Source organism: Vulpes vulpes, chromosome 1 (genome assembly GCF_048418805.1).
Source record: "Vulpes vulpes isolate BD-2025 chromosome 1, VulVul3, whole genome shotgun sequence".
Taxonomy (NCBI): domain Eukaryota; kingdom Metazoa; phylum Chordata; class Mammalia; order Carnivora; family Canidae; genus Vulpes; species Vulpes vulpes.
In genome coordinates, this window is record NC_132780.1 from 34,806,610 (window position 1) to 34,827,318 (window position 20,709).

Genomic DNA, 20,709 nt, shown 5'->3' on the forward strand with positions numbered 1-20,709 from the left:
TATATAGACCAAGGAAAGTGCATGGGAAGGGCGAGGAGTCCAGGAAGGGTGTACAGAGGACTAGAGGGGTTAGTGGCTCTGCTTTCTAAGCGAATCTAGGGGGATTTGGCAACACGGGCCACCAAAAGGTCTTATAAATGTTTGGCCTTTGTAAACCTGCAGCAGTTCAGTGAAGCTATATGTCCCAGCCTCTCCCAAGGTACTAACCTGAACTATATGATCCAGGTTAGCTTTGCTTTATGTGTTAAAACCCAGTCCCTGCTTCTCCTTAGTGGGAGGAGGAAAAAAGAGAAGAAATGAAGAGAAAGGACACCAAGTCCTATAACCTCCTCCTTTCCTTTTGTCTTTATAAGACTGGTCTACTGGAGCTTTCATGGAATTTCTCATTTAGGACATTTAGACATTTATAATATGTTCCCCTGCTCTTCCCCAGCACCTTCCCATACCAAACATCCCAATCAACTGATATCATCTTCCCAAGCTTGGCACACAGGCTTTGTACTCAAAGGTCTCTTACAGGGCCTGACAAATTACCTACCCGCCTTCTTCTGAATATTTATGCCCAAAAGCCAGGATGTCCGATGCCCGTCCACTCCCATCACAGACAACAACTGGCACGGGAGGGGTGTCTCGAAGGTACTCCAAGACAATTGAGATCACATTGGGTCCTCCTTCCACAATGAGCGCCACCACCGGAACGCCTTGACCGATTCCTGCATGAAAAAAGGAAAAGAAAAGGAAAAAAAAGAGAAAAGAACACAAAGCCAGCAAACCAAAGAAACAAAAAGGGGAACAAAAAGCACAAACTAAAATTACTGAGCAAGGGGGAGATAACAACATATGAAGGGATAAAATATGGAGCAAAAATTTTATACAACATCCTCTAGCAGAATCTTCCCACCAGAGAGTCTATGTGATTTTGCCCTCTCCCCAGAGCTCCCACAGTGCTGGGGCCAGGGATGGCATCCACTGCCATAGTTTACAGGGATAGGGGGTGCATAGGGTGAGGAGGGAGAGAAAGGAATTGGTTAGTAGATGAAGCCCTGAGCCAGCAGCCAAAAGACTTTTTAACCAAGTCTCACATGAACCCAGTGGTTCAGTTTCTTATACAAAAAATGGGAATTTAAAATGGGCTGGATCCTTGACATCATCACAGTGCTGAGAAAACATCTGAATGGTTCTCTTTAAAAGTCAAAGACTATTCGAGACAACTGGGGGCAGGTTTGCACTTGTCAAGTCAACTATTGGCTGCATTAGGGTCTATCTATAAGTGACCATAAATGATCAGCTTGATTATTGGTTCTTAACAGCTTAACAGTCATGATAAAGAACACAGTAGATGTGGCACCTGCCATCTGCCACCTGCTAGTTGCCATTACTGTGTCATTTACCACTGAGCAAGGTGCCACCAAGCACATAAGGGGTGGTCCGGAAACAGTTGTTGAATTCAGGGGGTGTCACAGACGTTTTCTAAAGAATTTAAGCTATTAATGGTGAGCTAGAAGATGTAAAAATTCCCCTAATGCCAGCACTCACACATGGTTTGACCTAACATATTAGAGAGGAATATTAATGTCTCTCGCCCCTGAGAGATGTGATGAAAAAGAAATGAAGCGCATTTTCGAGCAACCTCTCAAGTGTCATCATAGTTCATTGAGTCACTTCTCTTGCTTATTTTGGTATCACACTGCATTTTCTCACTCTTCACCTTCCCAGAACAATTAAGGAATTGACCAGTACCATAAAAATGAGATGGCTTTTTACTGAGCAGTTAACTTAAAAAACAAATAATCAAGATTCTGTACCACTTCTGTAAATATGAACTAAAAAAAAACAAAAAAGGCCTTTAGCCATCCCAGTTTTTCCCCTTTCCCCTCCTGCTGTGTTTTTTTTTTCTTTCATCCAGAAACTGCTGTCCTGTGAGAAATAATAGTTGGAGGTTTGCTTTCTTGTTCCATTAATAAGAGATTGTATTTGACTTGGGTGACCTGTTACACTTCTACAGTGTATCGGTATTCTGGGGCCTTTTATTTCCTAAGTCAATGTTTTTCATGGTTTCATTTTCATCTTAAAGGAATGATCCAAAATGTCAGTTACACAAAAATCAATGTTTTAAAAATGTAAGAAAATGACGATTGGGGGTCCCAAGATTTCTTTTTTGTACTGCAGAAGGAATCAGAGGAGAGGGATGACCTGTGATGCCATCCAATGTTTCTGTGGATGGAGAAGTTTTGAGAATTACCCCTTCAAGTCCAAGGAGAGGGAAGTGAAAGGTCAAAGCAGCTCCTCTTTGGCCCAAAAACCCTTAATGATTCAGGCAAAATGTCACTTTAAAATTCTACGTGTCTATGAAGGAAATATTTTCCCCACTGCTGATTATGAGGATTAAAGAAATTCCTGTTGAAAGGCTCTTTGAAAACTAAGGGCTAACTTGAAATGTTAATACAACACACTTCTTCTGGAAGACAACTTGCTGACATATGACATACCCACCCCTATGTGGATCACTATTTTAATATGCCTTGAAAAAGAGTCTCTACTCCAATGTTTCAAATTCTTTTATGAGGTATTCCCCAAAGAACTATGCCATCTAATTTTCCCCTTTTCCTTGCTTGAGTGCGTGCTGTCGTATTGTTGCATATCAAGGAACATTGCACTGTACTTGCTGTTTTTTTTTTTAAATAAAAACAATCCCACAGCATTTATTGTCCTCTGGTAAGAACATAAAGGTAATCAAAACAATATGAACAAGGGTTTTAGAACTATATTCCCAACAAAGGACATTTTTATACCAAATGGTATGTTGAGACTTATTTCTAGGTTCTTCCAAGAGAGCCCTTTGCCAAATTCTGGTCTTGAGCATTGATTCTGTCAGTGGGATCTTTACTCCAACTCACAGACCAACTGTGATCCACTCAATGTTCTCATGGAGAAGTCCTAGAATGGGCCTTCCTGAATTTCCAGTGATCTGCAATCTATCAGACAATAAGCAAGATGGCTGGAAGCCTCTCTTCCCTTTGAAAGGATACAGAGGTGCAAAGGATCAAGTTTCATAGGATGAGTTGAGAGCAATAAACTGTCTAATCATTTCATATCAATGTATTTATTAATGCACCAAATTGTTGTAACCCCTAGAAACACAGAGACATTTTAGATTATCAAATTTCCTATATTTGGAATGAAGCCATTATCACTTAAAGGATGAAAACAACTACATTAATTTATATTATTATTAAGATCTAGTGGTGGGGATCCCTGGGTGGCGCAGCGGTTTGGCGCCTGCCTTTGGCCCAGGGCGCGATCCTGGATTCCCGGGATCGAATCCCACGTCGGGTTCCCGGTGCATGGAGCCTGTGTCTCTGTCTCTGTCTCTCTCTCTCTCTCTCTGTGTGTGTGACTATCATAAATAAATAAAAAATTAAAAAAAAAAAAGATCTAGTGGTAAAAATTGAAAGAACTATCAAGATATCATCTCCCTTTTCAAAAATACTGAATATATCTGGCTTCCAAATTCTCTCCCATTTCCTACAGTGATAATACATGGAAATTTGTTCCATAGATAATAAAAGCCCTTATAGTCTAAAATAAAAAGTACTTTTGAATTTCTTAGTTATGGGAAGTAGAGCACGAGGCTATATCTAAAAATATCATGCTCTATGACACTAAACCTGTCACAATATGGTAATATTAAGTCTTTCTGTCAGGACACACACACACACACACACACACACACACACACACAGCCTTTGTTTCTGAGCAAAGAAATGATATCAAATAGTAATGAATGAAAGCAGTGGTTCATGGCCTATTTTTTTGGAGACAAGGATCTCTGAATACATTTGTAAATCTGATGAAAGCTAGTGACCCTTTCTCCAGAAAAATAAACACATATGTGGATAGTCACAAAAATGTTTGTATTCCATTTCAAGACTTTATGGATCTTTGAAAGTGATTCATGTAAAACCTGCAAATGGACCCTTTACAAAATTTTACCCTAAATTAAGCATATTGTTATAGCTGCATAGAGCATCAGTTTGTGCTGTTTTATGAAGCTCACTGAGGCCTGTGAAAGAAGTTCTAGAATGGATTTTCAAAAGAAACTCTATGCCCAAGGGAATTATATCATACTATTGCTGTCCACTGACTGGCTAAACTTCCAGAATAAATACTATCTGTAGGATATCACTCTTCCCTTCGGTTTCTCTCTTATTTTTCTTTATTTCTTCTGTTCACACGTTAGTTTCTAAGTTATGTTTTGGACACAGGATATCAAAGATGCCCTAGAGAAAGTCACAAATATAAAAATAGAATCTGTGGCCTATGACTTCATTAGTAAAGAAAAAGCTTTTTAAAATATCAAGAACAGTATATTTTCTATTAATGACATAAAACATTTTTCTTTCTGGACTCTACTACATATTAGCTTGATTCACACGGCCCAATACTATTTTCTTCATGCCCCAAACAAAATAAATGTAAATCCTTTTGAAGATAATTGCAAATTTAAACCATGTTCAGCTAAACCTACTAGCCATTCACAACAACAAAAAAAAATAGTTGTTCATATTTACAGTCTTAAAAAAATATCTCTATTATTCAGGAAACTTTTTTCATTTTATCTAGTGCCCTCCAGGGACTTTTGTGGTGTGTGTGAATATATTTCCTGTGCTTTTGGGGAAAAATAGGTTAATTCCTTAGTTATAATTTTTCGTTTTCTACCATAACCAATGGCTTTCAGTAGTTCTCAGAGATTTCCATTAGAATTTAATTTTACAGTAATGTAGAGTTGCTTAAGCAGGAAGAGGCAAGATGTTTGCCACACTCTTGAGCTTTTGCAATGTTGGAACTGGAAGCATAACCTTCAAAACTGTGGGCTGGGATAATGGATTTAACAGCAACATTCTACAAGGTTCCAGGTTGACATAGGGCTTTCAAATTGCAAGTCGAACCCCAATTAATTGTTCTTTGCAGAAGATAACCTCTTAGACTCTTGTCACATTTTTGTTCTGACTGCTATGTACTTTAACCTGGGCTCTCAAAAGGCAGAAAGTGTCAAAATTGGCTTAAGTAAAAACTGAGTTGGGTGTTGTGGGGAAGGGAGGTAGCAGGAATAGAAGAATGTCTTAAAATTCCAAAAGGCTTCTCCTCTTTCTTTCTCTCTTTATTTCTGCTGACATAAGATCATCATCTATGATCAGTTCAGGCACTTGTAAAAATATTCGGTCTATTGTAGTAAAATGCCTGGATAACATGATAATTTTGATCCAAGTAAATTAACACTTTAGTTTTATGTCAACATCACTATATATGATCTAAAATGCCTATGGGCCTAAGGAGTAATATATTTGCTGTTGGGAAATGGTTCACATTTACATGAAGATGGAGCATAGAGGCTTGATTATATAGGTAGGCCATAATGACCTAGGCCTCAGATCATGTGATTATTACAGTAGAGGCCATTTAGAAAGGAAATTCAAACTTTCTGTGAGAGATGATTTCCTAAAGAATGCATTCAAGACTGAGACTGTCAATGGTGGGTGGGCATTTCTGTCAAGCCCCCAAAGTTGTGTGGCAACAACATGAACACAGTTAATACATTGGCTTTGCAGCACTGGGATTATGTGATTCTTGATGATTTGCTAGTTTGTGTGGAGAATTCATATGCTTTGAAGTTACGAATATGGTAAGACTTTACCAGTATATGTTTCATGACTTTAAAGTTGCATAATTAAAATTTGCATAAAGTTATAAAGCATTGAACATGTTCCCTTCATCCAGCTTCTCACTTGAATAGCCCAGTCTTTGGTTCAATGGTCGACTCTACCAAGGGAATACTGGTCACTATTTCCTGCATTTGGACTACATAACAAGGCCATAAAAACTCAACAACTACCCAAGATTTTGCATTTTTCAAACAGAACCTTGCACGGACATGGGGAGGCATTAGCAATTACTATAGTGATGGGAAGAGAAGCAGTAAGTTGTTTGCCTCATTTTAATGGACACCAATTTGCTACCCACTTGAGAAGTAATGGCTGAAGTTTGCATAATACACAACTTTCAACCAATAGTTTCAGAATGACATTCTTGATATTCTTACCTATTTTTTAAAAAGATTTTATTTATTTATTCATGAGAGACACAGAGAGAGAGAGAGAGAGAGAGACAGAAATGCAGAGACACAGGCAGAGGGAGAAGCAGGCTCCATGCAGGAAGCCCGATGGGGGAATTAATCCTGGGACTCCAGGATCATGCCCTGGATGGAAGGCAGGCACTCAACCATTGAGCCATTCAGGGATTCCCCCTCTTATCTATTTAGTACGTCTCTTCTATGATCAGAGAAATTGTGGATAGATTTATGGAAAGTACATAAATCTGGTAATCACAGTGCGCAACTGATGACACTCAAAACTATTCTTGTTTATTAAGTTCAAGGTGCTTCTTATAATTAGAAAGATTCATAGCACATGAATATGCAGATACAGCTATAGAATATTATTGTCCAGAGACAGAATACTTTAGTATGCTGTACTTTGCAAAAGGAAACTCAATTGGAAATCTTCAAGCTATCAAAGAATAGAGTGAGCCTAAGAAAATATCTAGGGAACAACATAAGAAAAAAATATCTAAGGTATGACATAAGCAAACATTTTTTCTTCTTCTGAAAAGATGATCTTTCAGTTTTCTGTGGAAGCAGATGTTTTAGATATGACCTTCATGTTTTAGAGGTAGAATATACAATCTATTCAAGACAATAGAATGGCCTTACTTGGAAATGGGTAATAAACCCAATTATCTTTTAGTGAATCCAAGTGATATAACCAATTGGTGAATGCCAAACCCACTGCAGACCACTCCTTTGTGTCATTATAAATTACTATAACGTCTGTCACTATAATTCTGCACCTAAATTGATGCTTAGGGAAGCATTTGGAGTATAAAGTACCAGACAAACTATTAGGCAGTGAAAATAAAGCCACATGCAACAAGATGCTTCGCTTCTGGATACTTATGGTGCTCAAGTGGGAAGGAAGTTCTTGGAAAGATGGTTGGGGTCTTTCCCTAAGATTGGGACTTCCCAAAGTATAAATTTCCAATTCCCTTTAGGACTTTCCCCCTGCTTTAGGTGAAAATAATGTGAATTTCTTAAATGTCTTTTCCTGTTATCACCAATTCCTATGGCAACTCCTTTACTGATATTTAACTTAATGGGTCCCCTCCATATACAGTCCTTCCCATTTATAGCTAATGCCAATATGCCAGAATCAACACACATGTGTATTTTATCTTGCTATTTAAAATCTCAGCAAATTTGGCTAGAGATAGATGGTTGTAAGACATTAAAGATACAGAGTTTGAAATAATATGAATGCCTCTCTTAGTGATAAGTGATTTAAAGTTGATGATATAGCATTTCCTTTCCTGGGGACAGAGAATGTAAAATCTATCAAACTAATATGGAAAATCTCTTTTTGTCCAGCTTGTTTTCAATACTGTTGAGCTAATCTATTTTGTGCATTATCAATGCTACCAGTGTTTTCATAGGAATGCTGTACTAGCTCCCACCGACTGGCTTTCAATTTGGAGATTGTCTTGTTTTGATTTTCTATCTGGCAATCAGAAGGCAAAGGACAGACTGGGAGGGTGGATGAGTGGATTAAATGAGGTACCTGTAGGCCATCCAAAGAGGTGACTGTAGTATGTGTCCTGGAAACACCTGTCATGTCCTCCATGTTACGCTTCCCTATTGGAGAATTGACCTGTCCACAGAAGGTTGGCCTTACTTGGCTTCTTTCAAAGCTTACTGGACTAGAGGTGGATTCCAGACTTGCAGTGGGCCACATCGGGCTTCCTGAAATTGGAGTGGAAACCCTCAGGCCTGAAGTGAGTAACTGGAGAGTGGATTGGTGGGGAGTGAAGCCTCTATGAGCCATGGCTCTGGTGGGATCATGAAGGGTGATTAAAAAAGTAAAGAAGACTGGATGCAGGAAGAAAGGAAGGGGCAGAGAGTACCACAGAGAAGAGATCATGTGGCCTGAGAGGGAGGGAGAGGCCTGTGTATATGTGTGTGTGTGTGTGTGTGTGTGTGTGTGTGTGTGCAGGAGAGAGAGACAGAGATTGAGAGAGAGAGAGAGAGAGAGAGATATTATTTACAATTAGTCATTATTTTTAAAACACTTAGAAAAGAGGAGTCTGGCACTTAAGAACCATATGGTTAAACAAAAGCAAATATAAAGATGCTTATTTATATTTATTAAGCTTATAAAAGATTTCTACTTTAAATACACATAAATATTCATGAGGATGAAAGAAAAATAAATGCATTTCATATGTTTAAACCAAAAGAGGCTCTGACAAATAATTTGAAACATATTTTTCCAAAGTTTGAATGTTGTCCCATACAGCCCAATAATATGCTTAGGAAGACAATTTTTTTTCCTTGTATCCAAAAGGCTAAAACTTTCTTTTTTGGGGTAGGTGAAGGGAAGGGAAGTTACTAGGTGACTTTTTCTATCACTCCCCAAATGCCTTCTACCATGAGCCTCTCCTTAGTACTTCAACCAGCTTGGAAGGGCTTTTTGAGTTCTGTGGGTTGGACAAAGATGCAAATGCCAAATAACAAAACCCATAAACTGACTCCAAGTATATTATATGCTAATAAAGTAACTTGGCTTTTGACTTAGTCAATGAGAAACAGTTATTCCCTTATGGCCAACCAGTTCTGATTGAAATATCCTGCTATTAGTGTTTGCCTATTACCAAGACATTCAAGGAACATTCTATGTGAATCATTTCAATAGAAAGGGAATAGCCAATCCCATGGGCTGTGGTGCAAGTATTACTTTCATAAAAGGAAAGAGCCAGCATTTTCTTTGAGGGGCATTGTTTGCCGGCTGAATGTTTTAATGTAATTGATCTAAGTCTACAAGAAAACTCGCCCAAACAAAGCTACAGGCTTCTTGGTTTCTCGTCTGTTCAAAAACCACATCAAAAAGCACCCCTTGCCTTCTCAAATAGAAGGTAATCAGAGTGGTCCTAACTCATTTTACTTTATAATACTTTGTCTATCCTCCCCTATAAATGTGCCAGGATCTAGGTCCACAGCCCAAACAAGTTCCTTTGGCTTCTTGATGGAATTAGCAGGCAGCAGAGCAGCCCAGGGAATTGTGGATTGAACAAAACATGGAAAGATCTAGCCCACAGTGGAGGGAGGATAGAGGGGGGAGAGGTAGATGGTAGGAAAGAGAAAGGTTGCAGGTAATGGCAAAATGGCAGCATGTATGTTAATTTGCCCTTCCTCCAAAAACCTCTTTGTACTAGCTGAGACAGGCTGCAATTACTTCTTCCTGCCCCAAATGTGAAAGTGTGAAAAGGTCTTTCTCTCTTTAAGGAATGGTCTTTCTGACTCTGTGTGAGGAACTCACACTCATCTGCAATTCCCAGGCTCAATGACAAATCTTCCTGAGCCCCTTCCCCTCTTACCCCACCAGGCAGAAGTAACCATCCTCACTTGTGATTCCTCATAGCATTTGCTTTTTCTAAAAGCCCAGGTCAATGAATATGTCTTTATAAATGTGTCCATCAATTACTTTGTTATAAATAAAACCATTCTCATAGTACCTTTCCTCTCTCTTGAAGTTTTGTCTCATTGATTACATGTTTTGAGCACCTCTTTTCTCTATTTAGGTAGGTTTGTCTTCGTATTCCCTGCATGCCATACAGTGCTGTACATGTAGTAGTTGCTCACTAAAACTTGAGGCATAGAAGGCAGGCAGGAAAGGGAGGACACTGAATTACCATCAGGTTATCTCCTTATTTCTTATGGGTTAAATGATAATGTAATTAATTTCCCCAGAAAGTTTTAGATGTTTTGTGACACAAGCAATTTCCCTCAATCAACTGGCCTGAGCTCCAGGGCACTGAGATCTGATTTAAATCCTCATTAAGTTATTCTAAATGCCCAGTTTCTATGCTCATTGGTAGGCTCATTCCTGTGGACTACTAGAAGTACTTCCTGACTAATTTCCCAGCCTCCACGATAGTCATCACCAGCTAGTTATCATCATAAATACAGTCTTTTCTGTAGCCTTCTTTAGTGGGTTCCTGTTGCTTAGAGACAAAAGCCCACACCTTTCATGTGACAGGCAGGGTTCCCCATGTTCTGGCCCCAGCCTTCATCTGCAGCTTTGTCTCCCGCAAGAACCCGCTGTTCACCCTAACTCTGGTCTCATCAGACTATTGTGATCCACCATCTAGGATTCTTAGCCATCCTAATTTTCAGAAGGGAGTATCTCTCCCCACTCCAGGTTTCATGAGGAAGAATGAGGTCTCTCAGCTTCTCCAGGGGCCCTGAGCCTAAAGCCATGTGTGGTGGGGGTGGGGGTGGGGTGAAGGCTCCTTGTGGAATGCTGCCTTCTTTGGGGGAGCCATCAAGCCCATTTGACCAAGAGACTTAAAGCCATACCTGCTAACTTGCCCAACAAAAAAAGTGATATTTTGAGTCCCATTGAGTACTTTTTTTTTTTAATTTCTCAAATTGTTCAGAGTTTGGATGAGGAAGACAGATGCTAATATTGTGGCCCCTCAGAGACCCCAACTCAATCTCCAAATTCCAGTTCAAACATTACTACTTCCTGAGGCACTTCCTAGCTCCCTTGGGTAGTATTAATCATTTATTCCTTTGCAGTCCATTGTGGATTTGTTTTTCTTTTACATAATTTTTGGCAGGTATTTTATTCTGTCTTGCTTTCATGAAAGTTTCATCCACTAAATTTTAAAATTCTTGGAATAGAACCCCTCTTCCTCCCTTAGGCAATATCCTGGTTTCCAAAGTGCCTCAAACATAGAAGGTAGTTTAAATACTTGTGAAGTAAAACAAAAATTAAAATGTATAGAGTCTGGGGTCTAGACCTTGGGCAGGGACGGGAATAAATTGGTGGTCATTAAGGGACTGAGTGCCATCTCTCAATATTAGTGATGTGTCCTGCTGACAGTAGAGATGATAGCCATAAATGGCTTAAAAGTGGCTCCATGCTGGCCTTTCATAGGCCTTCACCAATGGGTCTCAGCAGTAATCAGAGACCTAGAGAAGAAGATGCTGAGTCACCCAGGTTGGTGCTCATATTTCACTTGTCCATATGGATTAGGTCTGGATGAGTCCAGATTCTTAGTGACTCAAAGAGCCAATTTCGGTTCAGCTGTCTTGTACTTTTAAATTGAGGCCTCATTGTTTCTCAGAATTGGACCCAGCTGGAGTGACAACATGTCCTGGCCATCGACGGGCAAAGATGTAAACAAAGGTTTACATTCTTCCCTTTGCTGGAACAATAGCCATGAAAGCTATTATTTCCTCCAGATGAAGTGGGTAGAGAACTGCATGACTGAAATGGAAACCTAATTCCCTCCGACATGTTTGATATGATTCAGCAGCTAAGGTGCTGTGGGCTAGGAGTGACCTTCATTCACCACCAGGGTTTTTAAAATAACTGACTGCCCTATCATATATGAGACAAATGTTCTGACTATTTGGGATCTAGTAATGGTATTTAGTCCAATTTCTGACCAGCAATTGGGAGAAATGATACATTTTTATTTGATTATCTGGCATCTTTTCTAAAAGACAGTGTGTCAAGTCTAATCAAATCTTTACTGTGACTAAAGGCTCAGTTAGAAATGAATGACAACATCACGAGGAGCCTTCTTTCCCCTGTTTCAAGTTTCTGTGTGGATGGAGGTCTGTTAGTAGAGCACATCTAGCCTCTTGCCCTTCCCTTACTCTTCGCCACATATAAAACTGAGCAATGTGATCAGTGATCGCTAATGTCTGTCCATATTTCTTGGTTAGATAGAGTAAATCTACTCAAAGACTTCCACTGAAGAGAATTTAGCTTCTTTCTTCCTTTGGATCAGTGCCAGTCAGTGGCTGTTAGTAAAGATGTCTTTTGTAGATACAAATTTCTTCTCTGGTTGGCTGTCTGGAGGCTGGAGTGAGTAGGCCAACCCATTTGGCCCTCACACTAAGTCTTTATTTCCAACAACTTCACCATTAATAAAAATGATATTTTGATCTCCATCTGCCTGACTCTGGGGCCCAACACTCTCTGTCACTTCCAGTCTCGTCCCATCAAGGGTGAAGTATAATTTATTGGGCTTTCTTGAGCTCCAAAACATGAATTATAATACTCGTATTTCACTTTCTGGCATTCACTTTGCAGCAGAGCATCTAACAAACTCAAGCCTCTGGTTCAAACTTGTGAATGTGAAATTATTTCCCAAGTACAAATATGGCCTTCTCTGAAAGACAGTTTTGTATTTATGTTTTTTACAGCTCCTCAAAAGAAAAAAGGAAACAACAGTGACAATCTGTTAAAAACCCTAGTGACAAATGGAGCCCAAACAAGGTCACTTATGAATTTCTGGGTTGCTCCAAGTGATCTCATGTAGTGAAGCCCACTCAGCCAACTGGCTGAAGGCAGTTTCTTTTTCTCTTATGGGAAACAGCAGTTGTTGAGCACCTACGAGGTACTGGGCAGCAGTCAGGCGGATCGTACTTGTTTACTCAGTCTGTTCAACAACCCTATGATAGAGATATCATTATCCCCATTTTATGGTTAAGTAAACTGAGGCATAGAGAGTTAATTGCATATCTGAATTGGGTTTAAAACAGGGGCCTGCTAGGAAAAGCAGAGTCTGCACACTGTACTCTACTGGACTCCACTGGGTTGTCTCCCACTTGGAGTGACCATGCTATTTATCATACAAATACTAGGATGCTTTTCCAAGTGAAGGGGTCATCAAGGTTTTTCAGGGTTGACAGGTATAAGCCAGAACTATCTGGTCTTAGACAAACCAGTACATATGATCACTCTACCTTTCTCATGTCTTAGCGTCTCAAACTTATTTCTGGAAGATTTTAAACATGGACACCAGCCTCAATATTTAGAAAGGGGCCTGAGTTTGCTTGCTGTTCCTTTATTGCATCTCCTCCTTGCTTAATAAGGCCAAGACCCACTGTTGCCCCTCTCTGATTCTCTGTGATCAGGTTTCCAGCTCCATCTAAACCACAGCTATTCATTATTAGAGATATTCCTTCCTGTTAGGTTCTCAGAGGGATGAAACTCCAGGGAAGGATTAGATCATTAAGCAAAAGAAAATAGCATCTACAATCCAGCAGCACCTGCATAAATCCCGTAGGGGGAAAATATCGATTTAAAGTTTTTCTCATTCTAGCATATCCTTGATGGTGCTGAAAATAAATCCCGTCTACTTTTCTCTCTTATAAATAAATGCCTCATTACATTCTATCACTTAAACACATTGGGATGCCATGATGAAGAGTCAGCAGACAGTCATGGCCCAGGGGCATCCAATGGTCTTTGGGTCCTTAATCACTCACTCATTATCCTACTCTGTCATGTTTGTGTGAAAGATCCACTCGGCTTATTCCTACTCTGCCACCAAGAGTCGTTTGCAGTAATAAGTGTTAATACCATCATTCTAGAAAGGGCACTACCCTAATGTTATATACAAGAAAATGGCACTCTAAGGACTAATTCTAATGTACAAAGAACTAGTTTGTGCCTTGAAAATTATCACCAGGAGGAGGTGTGTAGAAATGCCCATTTCAAGTTCTTAGCTCTCCTTGATCAGTTTCTGCTCTAGCGCCTGGCTTTTTAGCATAGCATGCATCAGAATCACCTAGGGAGCAGTTAAAGCACACCCTCAGCTCCCGTCCCCCCACCCTGAGCTTCTTAATAAGTAGATCTAAAATGAGACTTGAAAATGTGCGTTTCTAACAGGTTCCCAAGTAATGCTATTTGCTGCTGGTCCACAGACTACACTATGAGAACCATTGCCCCAGCATTAAGCTATAAGTAAAGGAGACTTCCAACTATGAAAAGAAGTGAAATCTAAGGTGTGTCCCTCATAGTAACTTAAGATAAGAGCCCATGGAGTAGGACTGAGACACTCATGCTAGATTTTCAGTAGTCTATTCTAAAGTCTAAACCAGGAGTCAGCAAACTTTTTCTGCAAAAGGTCAGATAGTAAGTATTTTCCACTCTACAGGCCAGACAGCCTCTGTTGTAAGTCCTCCCCTCTGCCCCCATGTCATGAAGGCAGCCATAGACAGTGCACCAAAGAATGAGCATGGACATAGCCATGTTCCAATAAAGCTTTATTTACAAAGACAGATGGCATGCTGGATTTGACCCATGGCCTGTAGTTTGCCAACCTTTGGGTCTAACCAATGTGATAAAAATGATTCCCATGAGGCAACATCTGCTAGTTTGCCAAGCCTGAGTATGTCTCAGATCAATGAGAAACTAACCAAGCTGGAAAGCTGATTGTGTAAGCCAAGCAGTGACATCAGTTTAGTTGTACATGGTTGATAAAACATTGTCGGGCAGCCCCGGTGGCACAGCAATTTAGTGCCGCCTGCAGCCCAGGGTGTGATCCTGGAGGCCCAGGATCGAGTCCCAGGTCAGGCTTCCCACATAGAGCCTGCTTCTCCCTCTGCCTGTGTCTCTGCCTCTCTCTCTCTCTCTCTCTCTCTGTCTCTCATGAATAAAGAAATACAATCTTAAGAAAAAAAAAAACAAACCATTGTCCTTACTGGAAGATACATGCTTTTCTTGCAATTCAGCCCCAAGAACCAACTATTTCAAAATGCATGGCTTCCCACTTCATCCTATTTCAGCAGGGTTTCACTGTACCACTGAATATTATTTACCTATATTTAATGTATTCTCTACTCGGTACTTTGCCTAGAAGTAAGTAATATCTTTTCTGTGCAGCAGTATCATTTTTGAGTTACTAATTAATTCATATTTGTTTTCCATTTGTTTTTTTTCTCCAAAAAGGCCCACTGAGCTGTCGTTTCTCTGGAAAAATTTGTGTTGCTGGCCTGAGGATGAACTCACTGAAGAGCTTTTGTTAAAAACCTAAGCTCACTAGTGTCTTGAAGAGAAGGTGGTGAAGGCAAGTGTCTCTGATGGGGAGGAGTAGGAGCAGATGACACAGGGAGAAGGGACTCACAATATCCCTGTTGGTCAGTTCCTAGGTTTCTTCTTCTTCTCCTTCTCCTTCTTCTTCTCCTTCTTTTTTTAAAAAACATTTTATTTATTTATTCATGAGAGACACACAGAGAGAGAGAGAGGCAGAGAGAGAAGCAGGCTCCATGCAGAAAGCCCAATGTGGGACTCGATCCTGGGACCCCAGGATCATGCCCTGGGCCAAAGGGAGTCACTCAACTGCTGAGCCACCCAGGCATCCCCCTAGGTTTCTTCTTACTGGACCTGTCAACAGCATTTGATGCAGTTGGCCATTCCTTCCTCTTGGAAAATATGTTCTTCATTTGGCTTCCAGATAGCTCTCTCTCCTTAGCTCGCTAGCTGTTCCTTCTTCGTGTTTGCTGGTCCTTTCTCATCTCCCTGACCTCTGGTAGAAGAACTGTCTTAAGAATCATTCTTGGTCCTCTGCTGTCCCCTTTTCGCCTCTCTTCACACACTCCCTCAATGACCTCACTCACTCCCATGGTTTCATACACTGGCTACCCACAGACAACTATTTCCATAGTTACATCTCCAGACTGAATATCTCCACTGAACTTTAGTCTGGCACAATTGTACTCCTCTTGACATTGCTACATGCACTTTGAGATATCTTGGATTGGCCATGCCCAGAGTCAGCTCCTGATACTGTCTCCTATCTGCCACTCCCATCCCAAGGTTCTTCCTCATCCAAATAAATGGCAATACAGTTTTCTAGCTGGGCAGCACCCCCAAAATTGGAGTCATCCTGGCCTCACCTTTTCCCTTTCACAACTTGTGTCTAATTTAAAGGTAAATCTTGCCTGCTCTGCCTTCAAATTATAGCCTATATGATAGACTTCTCACCTCCTCAACTGCTACCACCCCTTGTCAAAGCACCACCAGGTTTTGCCTGGATTATTGCCATGGTCTCTTGACTGGTATTTCTGCTTTCACACCTGCTCCTTGTGTGGGCAACTCAACGCAGGAGGTAAGGTGATTCTGTTGAAACATACAAGAAACACTCCTTTGCTCAAAACTGCAAGCTACTATTTCATCCAGGGTGAATGCAGAAGTCGAAGTTCTTACCCTCCTCACTGGATCTGGCCCTTGATCCTTCCCTGGACTCCTTTCTTGCAACTCTCCTCCCTGTTCCTTCCACATGGCCACACAGGCCTCCTGATGTTCTCCAGTCATGTCACCCACATTCCTGCCTCAGTGCCTTTTCACGGCTGTGCCAGAAAGTCTTCCCCAAGGTGTTCCCTAACTTGTTTCATCACTCAAATGCTTCCTTTCAATGAGGCCTTCTCCACCACTCTGTTTAAAATTATAGCGCCTTCCTTGCACTGCACACTGCCCCCCTCCCTGCCTTTTTGGCTTCTTTGCCTTACTTCTCTCCCTAACATTTATCACTATGCAGTACACTACATATTTTACTTATTTTTTTCCTGTTTCCTTCCACCCAAATGAAAACTCCAGGAGAGTGGGATGAGCATGGACATCTGGCCTGAGAGGGACTGCCCTGAAGTGCACCCTGGGGCTCTGCTCAGCACTGGAGTTCCAGAGCCTTCTGCCTGGCCTGGGAGGGAATGTGCAGGCTTGGGCAGTTATGGCAGCAATGGCAACCTTGGCTGAGGGGAAGAGGCCCCTTCCTAATTTCCCAGGGATGCTACAAGGTTGAGAGAGAGTGAGAACAGGCAGGAAGGGAGAGAAGGAGAAGACAGGAATGGAGCAGGGAGAAGGGGAGGGATGAGAAGGGGGACAGAGGGAGGGAAGAGAGACCTAATAAAGACTGAGACTGAATTTCCCAAAACTAGATGGAACGGAGGCTTGGAATTGGATCTATTTGTTTTATTTTTAAAGATTTTATTTATTTATTCACGAGAGACAGAGAGAGAGGCAGAGACACAGGCAGAGGGAGAAGCAGGCTCCATGCAGGGAGCCTGATGTGGGACTCGTTCCCAGGACTCCAGGATCATGACCAGAGCCAAAGGCAGATGCTCAACCACTGAGCCACCCAGGCGCCCCAAGGAAATTTTTTATTATGTAACATTTCTTATATACTTAAGTTTATGAGCCATAATTCATATCCACTACAACAGTCCTTATTACTTGAATAATGGAAACAAGTCCACAGAACAAAATAAATCCTGTTCCATGCATGCCATGCAAACCAAATCTAGGAACAGAAAGGGTGAGAAATTTCTACCTCTCCCCAAACTCCTGATGTGGGCACTATGCTTAATTGTCTCTTTCAGAATCTCCCCCACGATTTCCTAATAAATTCTGATGTGCACCCGTGTCGGTTCTCACTTCCTGTGTTCTCCCTCTGGGTGGAAGCAATGCTGTTAATGAGGAAAGGTTCAGCTCAGATTTGTTTGATGACCAGAAAAGCTGACTCTCCAGTCCTCATTCTCCTGTTTTAGCAAAGGCGCACCTGTTGTTTTTATTTTTTTCTCCTCCCTTGCTCCAGCAGGAATTGCCCACAGAACCCTATGTGGACGCCAAGACGCCAAGGCTCATTAGCCAACAAGAACTGTTGATTCCTCCTCTTCCTGAGATTTAAGACTTCAGTGTTTGCCTATGGGGCTGTGGCCTGTGGAACTCCATGCAGCTTTTAGAATCTGGCCTCCTCATGGAACAGGGACAGCCTGTTCAGTGAGGGGAAGAGCTGCTTGTTTGTTTCAGCTCCAGATGCCCAAAAAAGAAAAAAAAAAAATCAACCGTTTGCCTATTTGGCTGTTATCAGGGCATAACATCTCTATTTCCCTCTTTTTTCTTTTCTTTTCTTTTTTTTCTTTTTTTCTGCTTAGGGGTTAGTATCTTTAGCTGAAGGTTCAAGGTTAAAAGATTTGTATTCTGTTAAAATCTATGACAATTTTATTACTGATGCCTTGGGGGCACTATTTCTGGTCACTTTTCAAGCCTATATGAAATACACTTCACTCTCATAGCGATCAGTTTCAAATATTTGAAAGGATCCAAATAGTATTTGAAGGGATAGGCATATTATTTTAAATTCTAGGAAGGGGTGCAAAGGGTCCTATGACAAATTCCCTGGCCTAACAGGCAAATTAAAATCTCAGCCCACTTTTCTTTTAGACCCCTAGAGAATGAGATACCTTATCCTCTTTAAATATATCACACTGTAAAATTGTTGATTATAGCAGAAAATATGCAGAAAGCACACGTCCTGCCATTTATTTTATGTTTGCCTAACTTTCTAAAGTTAGCTATGCACTTCTACTGAATGGTTGATCCTAATCTAGACTGAAAAACATCCATGGGTAATTATCACTTTAAATAAGTGGGGGAAAATCAATACTTATTTCTTTTTCTGTGTAAATGGAAATAACGAAGCCACGATGACATTGACTGCTGCAAAAAAATACACATCCCTAGACCCTCTAAGTTCATAAGGTGGAAATGATTTAACAAGAATCACGATGCCACAGGAGCACAGTCAAATTTCCAGAATAAATGTTTTCATGCCCATGACAGTCGGAAGTATTCGTGATGGTCTTTGCCTGTACTCGTTCCTATTCATTTATCTTCCCTAAGTCTATGTGTTATTGCTTTATTATGTGTCCTTCCTTTGTAGCTTTTAACATCTAAGCTCCTCTATTAAATTTTTATGTCAGACTGGATACCAGAGTTAAAAATAAGGCCAGAAAAACATGTATCGATGTTTACAATTAATATTTATTGAGCACCTACCTGTATGTACCAGGCACTGTGCTACGTTTGCCGGATGACAAAAATAAGTAAAACTCAGGATCTGCTCACAAGGAGCTCACAATCTACAGGTGACGGAGGGGCAGGCAGGTGGACAGATAACCAGTCTGCCCAAAGGGGCAGCGCTGCGACAGAGGCTTACACAGGGCGCAGTGGCAATACGAGTTACGTGGTGAATAATTGAGCCTACAAGAATCACTGCGTATGTGTGTGTGTGTGTGTGTGTGTGTGTGTTTGTGTGTGTGTGTGTTTGTGTGTGTGTGTATCATGATAAGATTTCACAGGAGAGAAGATTTTCAAGCTGAGGCTCAGAATGTAGGTTTCTGTCAATAAATAGAGTTGAAAGAGGTTGGAATTTCAGCAAATGTCAAAACAGGAGGAAAACACATCTGACAAAGTATGTCATTATATCATTGATGGGAAATTGCAAGTAGCTTGGAATGGGAGGAACATAAGGTCCGCATACATTATGGAAGAAGGAGAAAATAGAAAAACAACAGATGAAAAGATATGGAAAGACTTTGCTTTTAGCAGTGAAAGTAGGAAGAGGTTGGGTTGCATTAAGAAGGTCTATGTTATCATGAGAGTAATCTATCAGATCTGACCAAAACCAGCAGATTTTGCTGACATTGAGACCAAAAGGCCAAATGTTTGGAACCTCAGTCTTTCTAATCTGAAAAGAGATTTTAGCATTCTTCCTTGAATGTAAGAGAACCTAAGAAATCTTATCAGAATGGTGGACAGCTCCCCAGGTTAACTCATTTGTTTACAAGTACTGTCCCTGTCCCCAAATAAGTCATTCTAATACATAATGCATTTCTAAGGCATTTCTCTTTTAGGAAAGCACTCCTAACTTGAAAAGGAAAATGACTCAGATAGACAAGATAGGAAGATACCCAGAAACAGGTTTCACTAACATTAGTTCTACTCCCCCAACATTATTCTTTTGTCTCCATTATTGTCTTGCTTGACAAAGTGACTTTTTAGTGCCAAGCATGACAAACATTTTGGTAACAGCCAACTTGCATCAGACCATTTCAAAAGATGAAGAGAGGGCAGATGTTTACACTGCATTGTCTTCTTCACACAACCTATTCTTTCAGGGGGAAAATTCTTTAAAAGGCAGAGAAAACTTCAAATAACATGTTCCACTGAGAGCATCTAAAAAATGGCAGGGCATCAGAGTCCCAAAGTTAACTGATCATGTATTGTATTTGTATTTTGGATAGTCTTTTACTTGATTGGTTCAGTCTACAGGTAGTAAAAAGTCTGAATGATTGGGGGGAACAGGTGAGAGCATCCACCGAAAGCAATGAAATGTCCCTGATACACATACAACCTGCCCAGAGGAAGTTAAACATCCTTTTCAAGTCATGTGGTTTGAACCTAGGGCTGTCAGTCTGTGGGAGTATAAATTCATACTTCCAGGTCTCCCTGGATGAAGTTCTGCTATGATCCTTAACTCGGCACTGTTATTGATCTCATGGAACAGTTATGGGCTCAATGATGAAATTTTCATGTCATGGTTACCCCAATGCATTTGAAGATGATTCAATGATCAAAAAAGATGCCAGTGATGACAATTGAACGTCCCTTTGCCTTCCCAGCCTCCTTCATATATTCTCAGGCATAGGATGACAAAGGGAAGTCCACAAGTCACATGAAGAAAGACTGTAGCCATGGGTACATGATCAGGAGCTTCTCTGTTTATCTTCACCCACCACACCCTGGACCATCACTCTGCCCTATTTCTTCCTCATGGTTGCTCCTGTGAATTCCTCCACCATCTTGCCACTAACCACTGTCTTCTGCCCAAAGTTCTGCAGCTGGTGAGTTTCAATTGAACCAATGTTCAACCCATGTGTGACATGGAATTTGTGTTCAAATAGTTGTTGAATAAAGTAATGATGCCCAGACTCTCCAATTTGGGTTTAACAAGATTTTA

At 40.7% G+C, this 20,709-nt stretch overlaps 1 protein-coding gene across 30 annotated transcripts in view; it reads right to left on the bottom strand.

Moving 5' to 3' along the window:
- The window catches only part of TRPM3 (transient receptor potential cation channel subfamily M member 3), an 862,465-nt gene that overhangs the window by 173,976 nt on the left and 667,780 nt on the right, over positions 1-20,709 (bottom strand). For all 30 annotated transcript variants that reach the window (XM_072762579.1, XM_072762569.1, XM_072762536.1 and 27 more), the window contains one exon: positions 539-713. In XM_072762579.1, the coding sequence (XP_072618680.1) occupies positions 539-713 (175 nt within the window). The remainder of the gene's footprint in view (positions 1-538; positions 714-20,709) is intronic.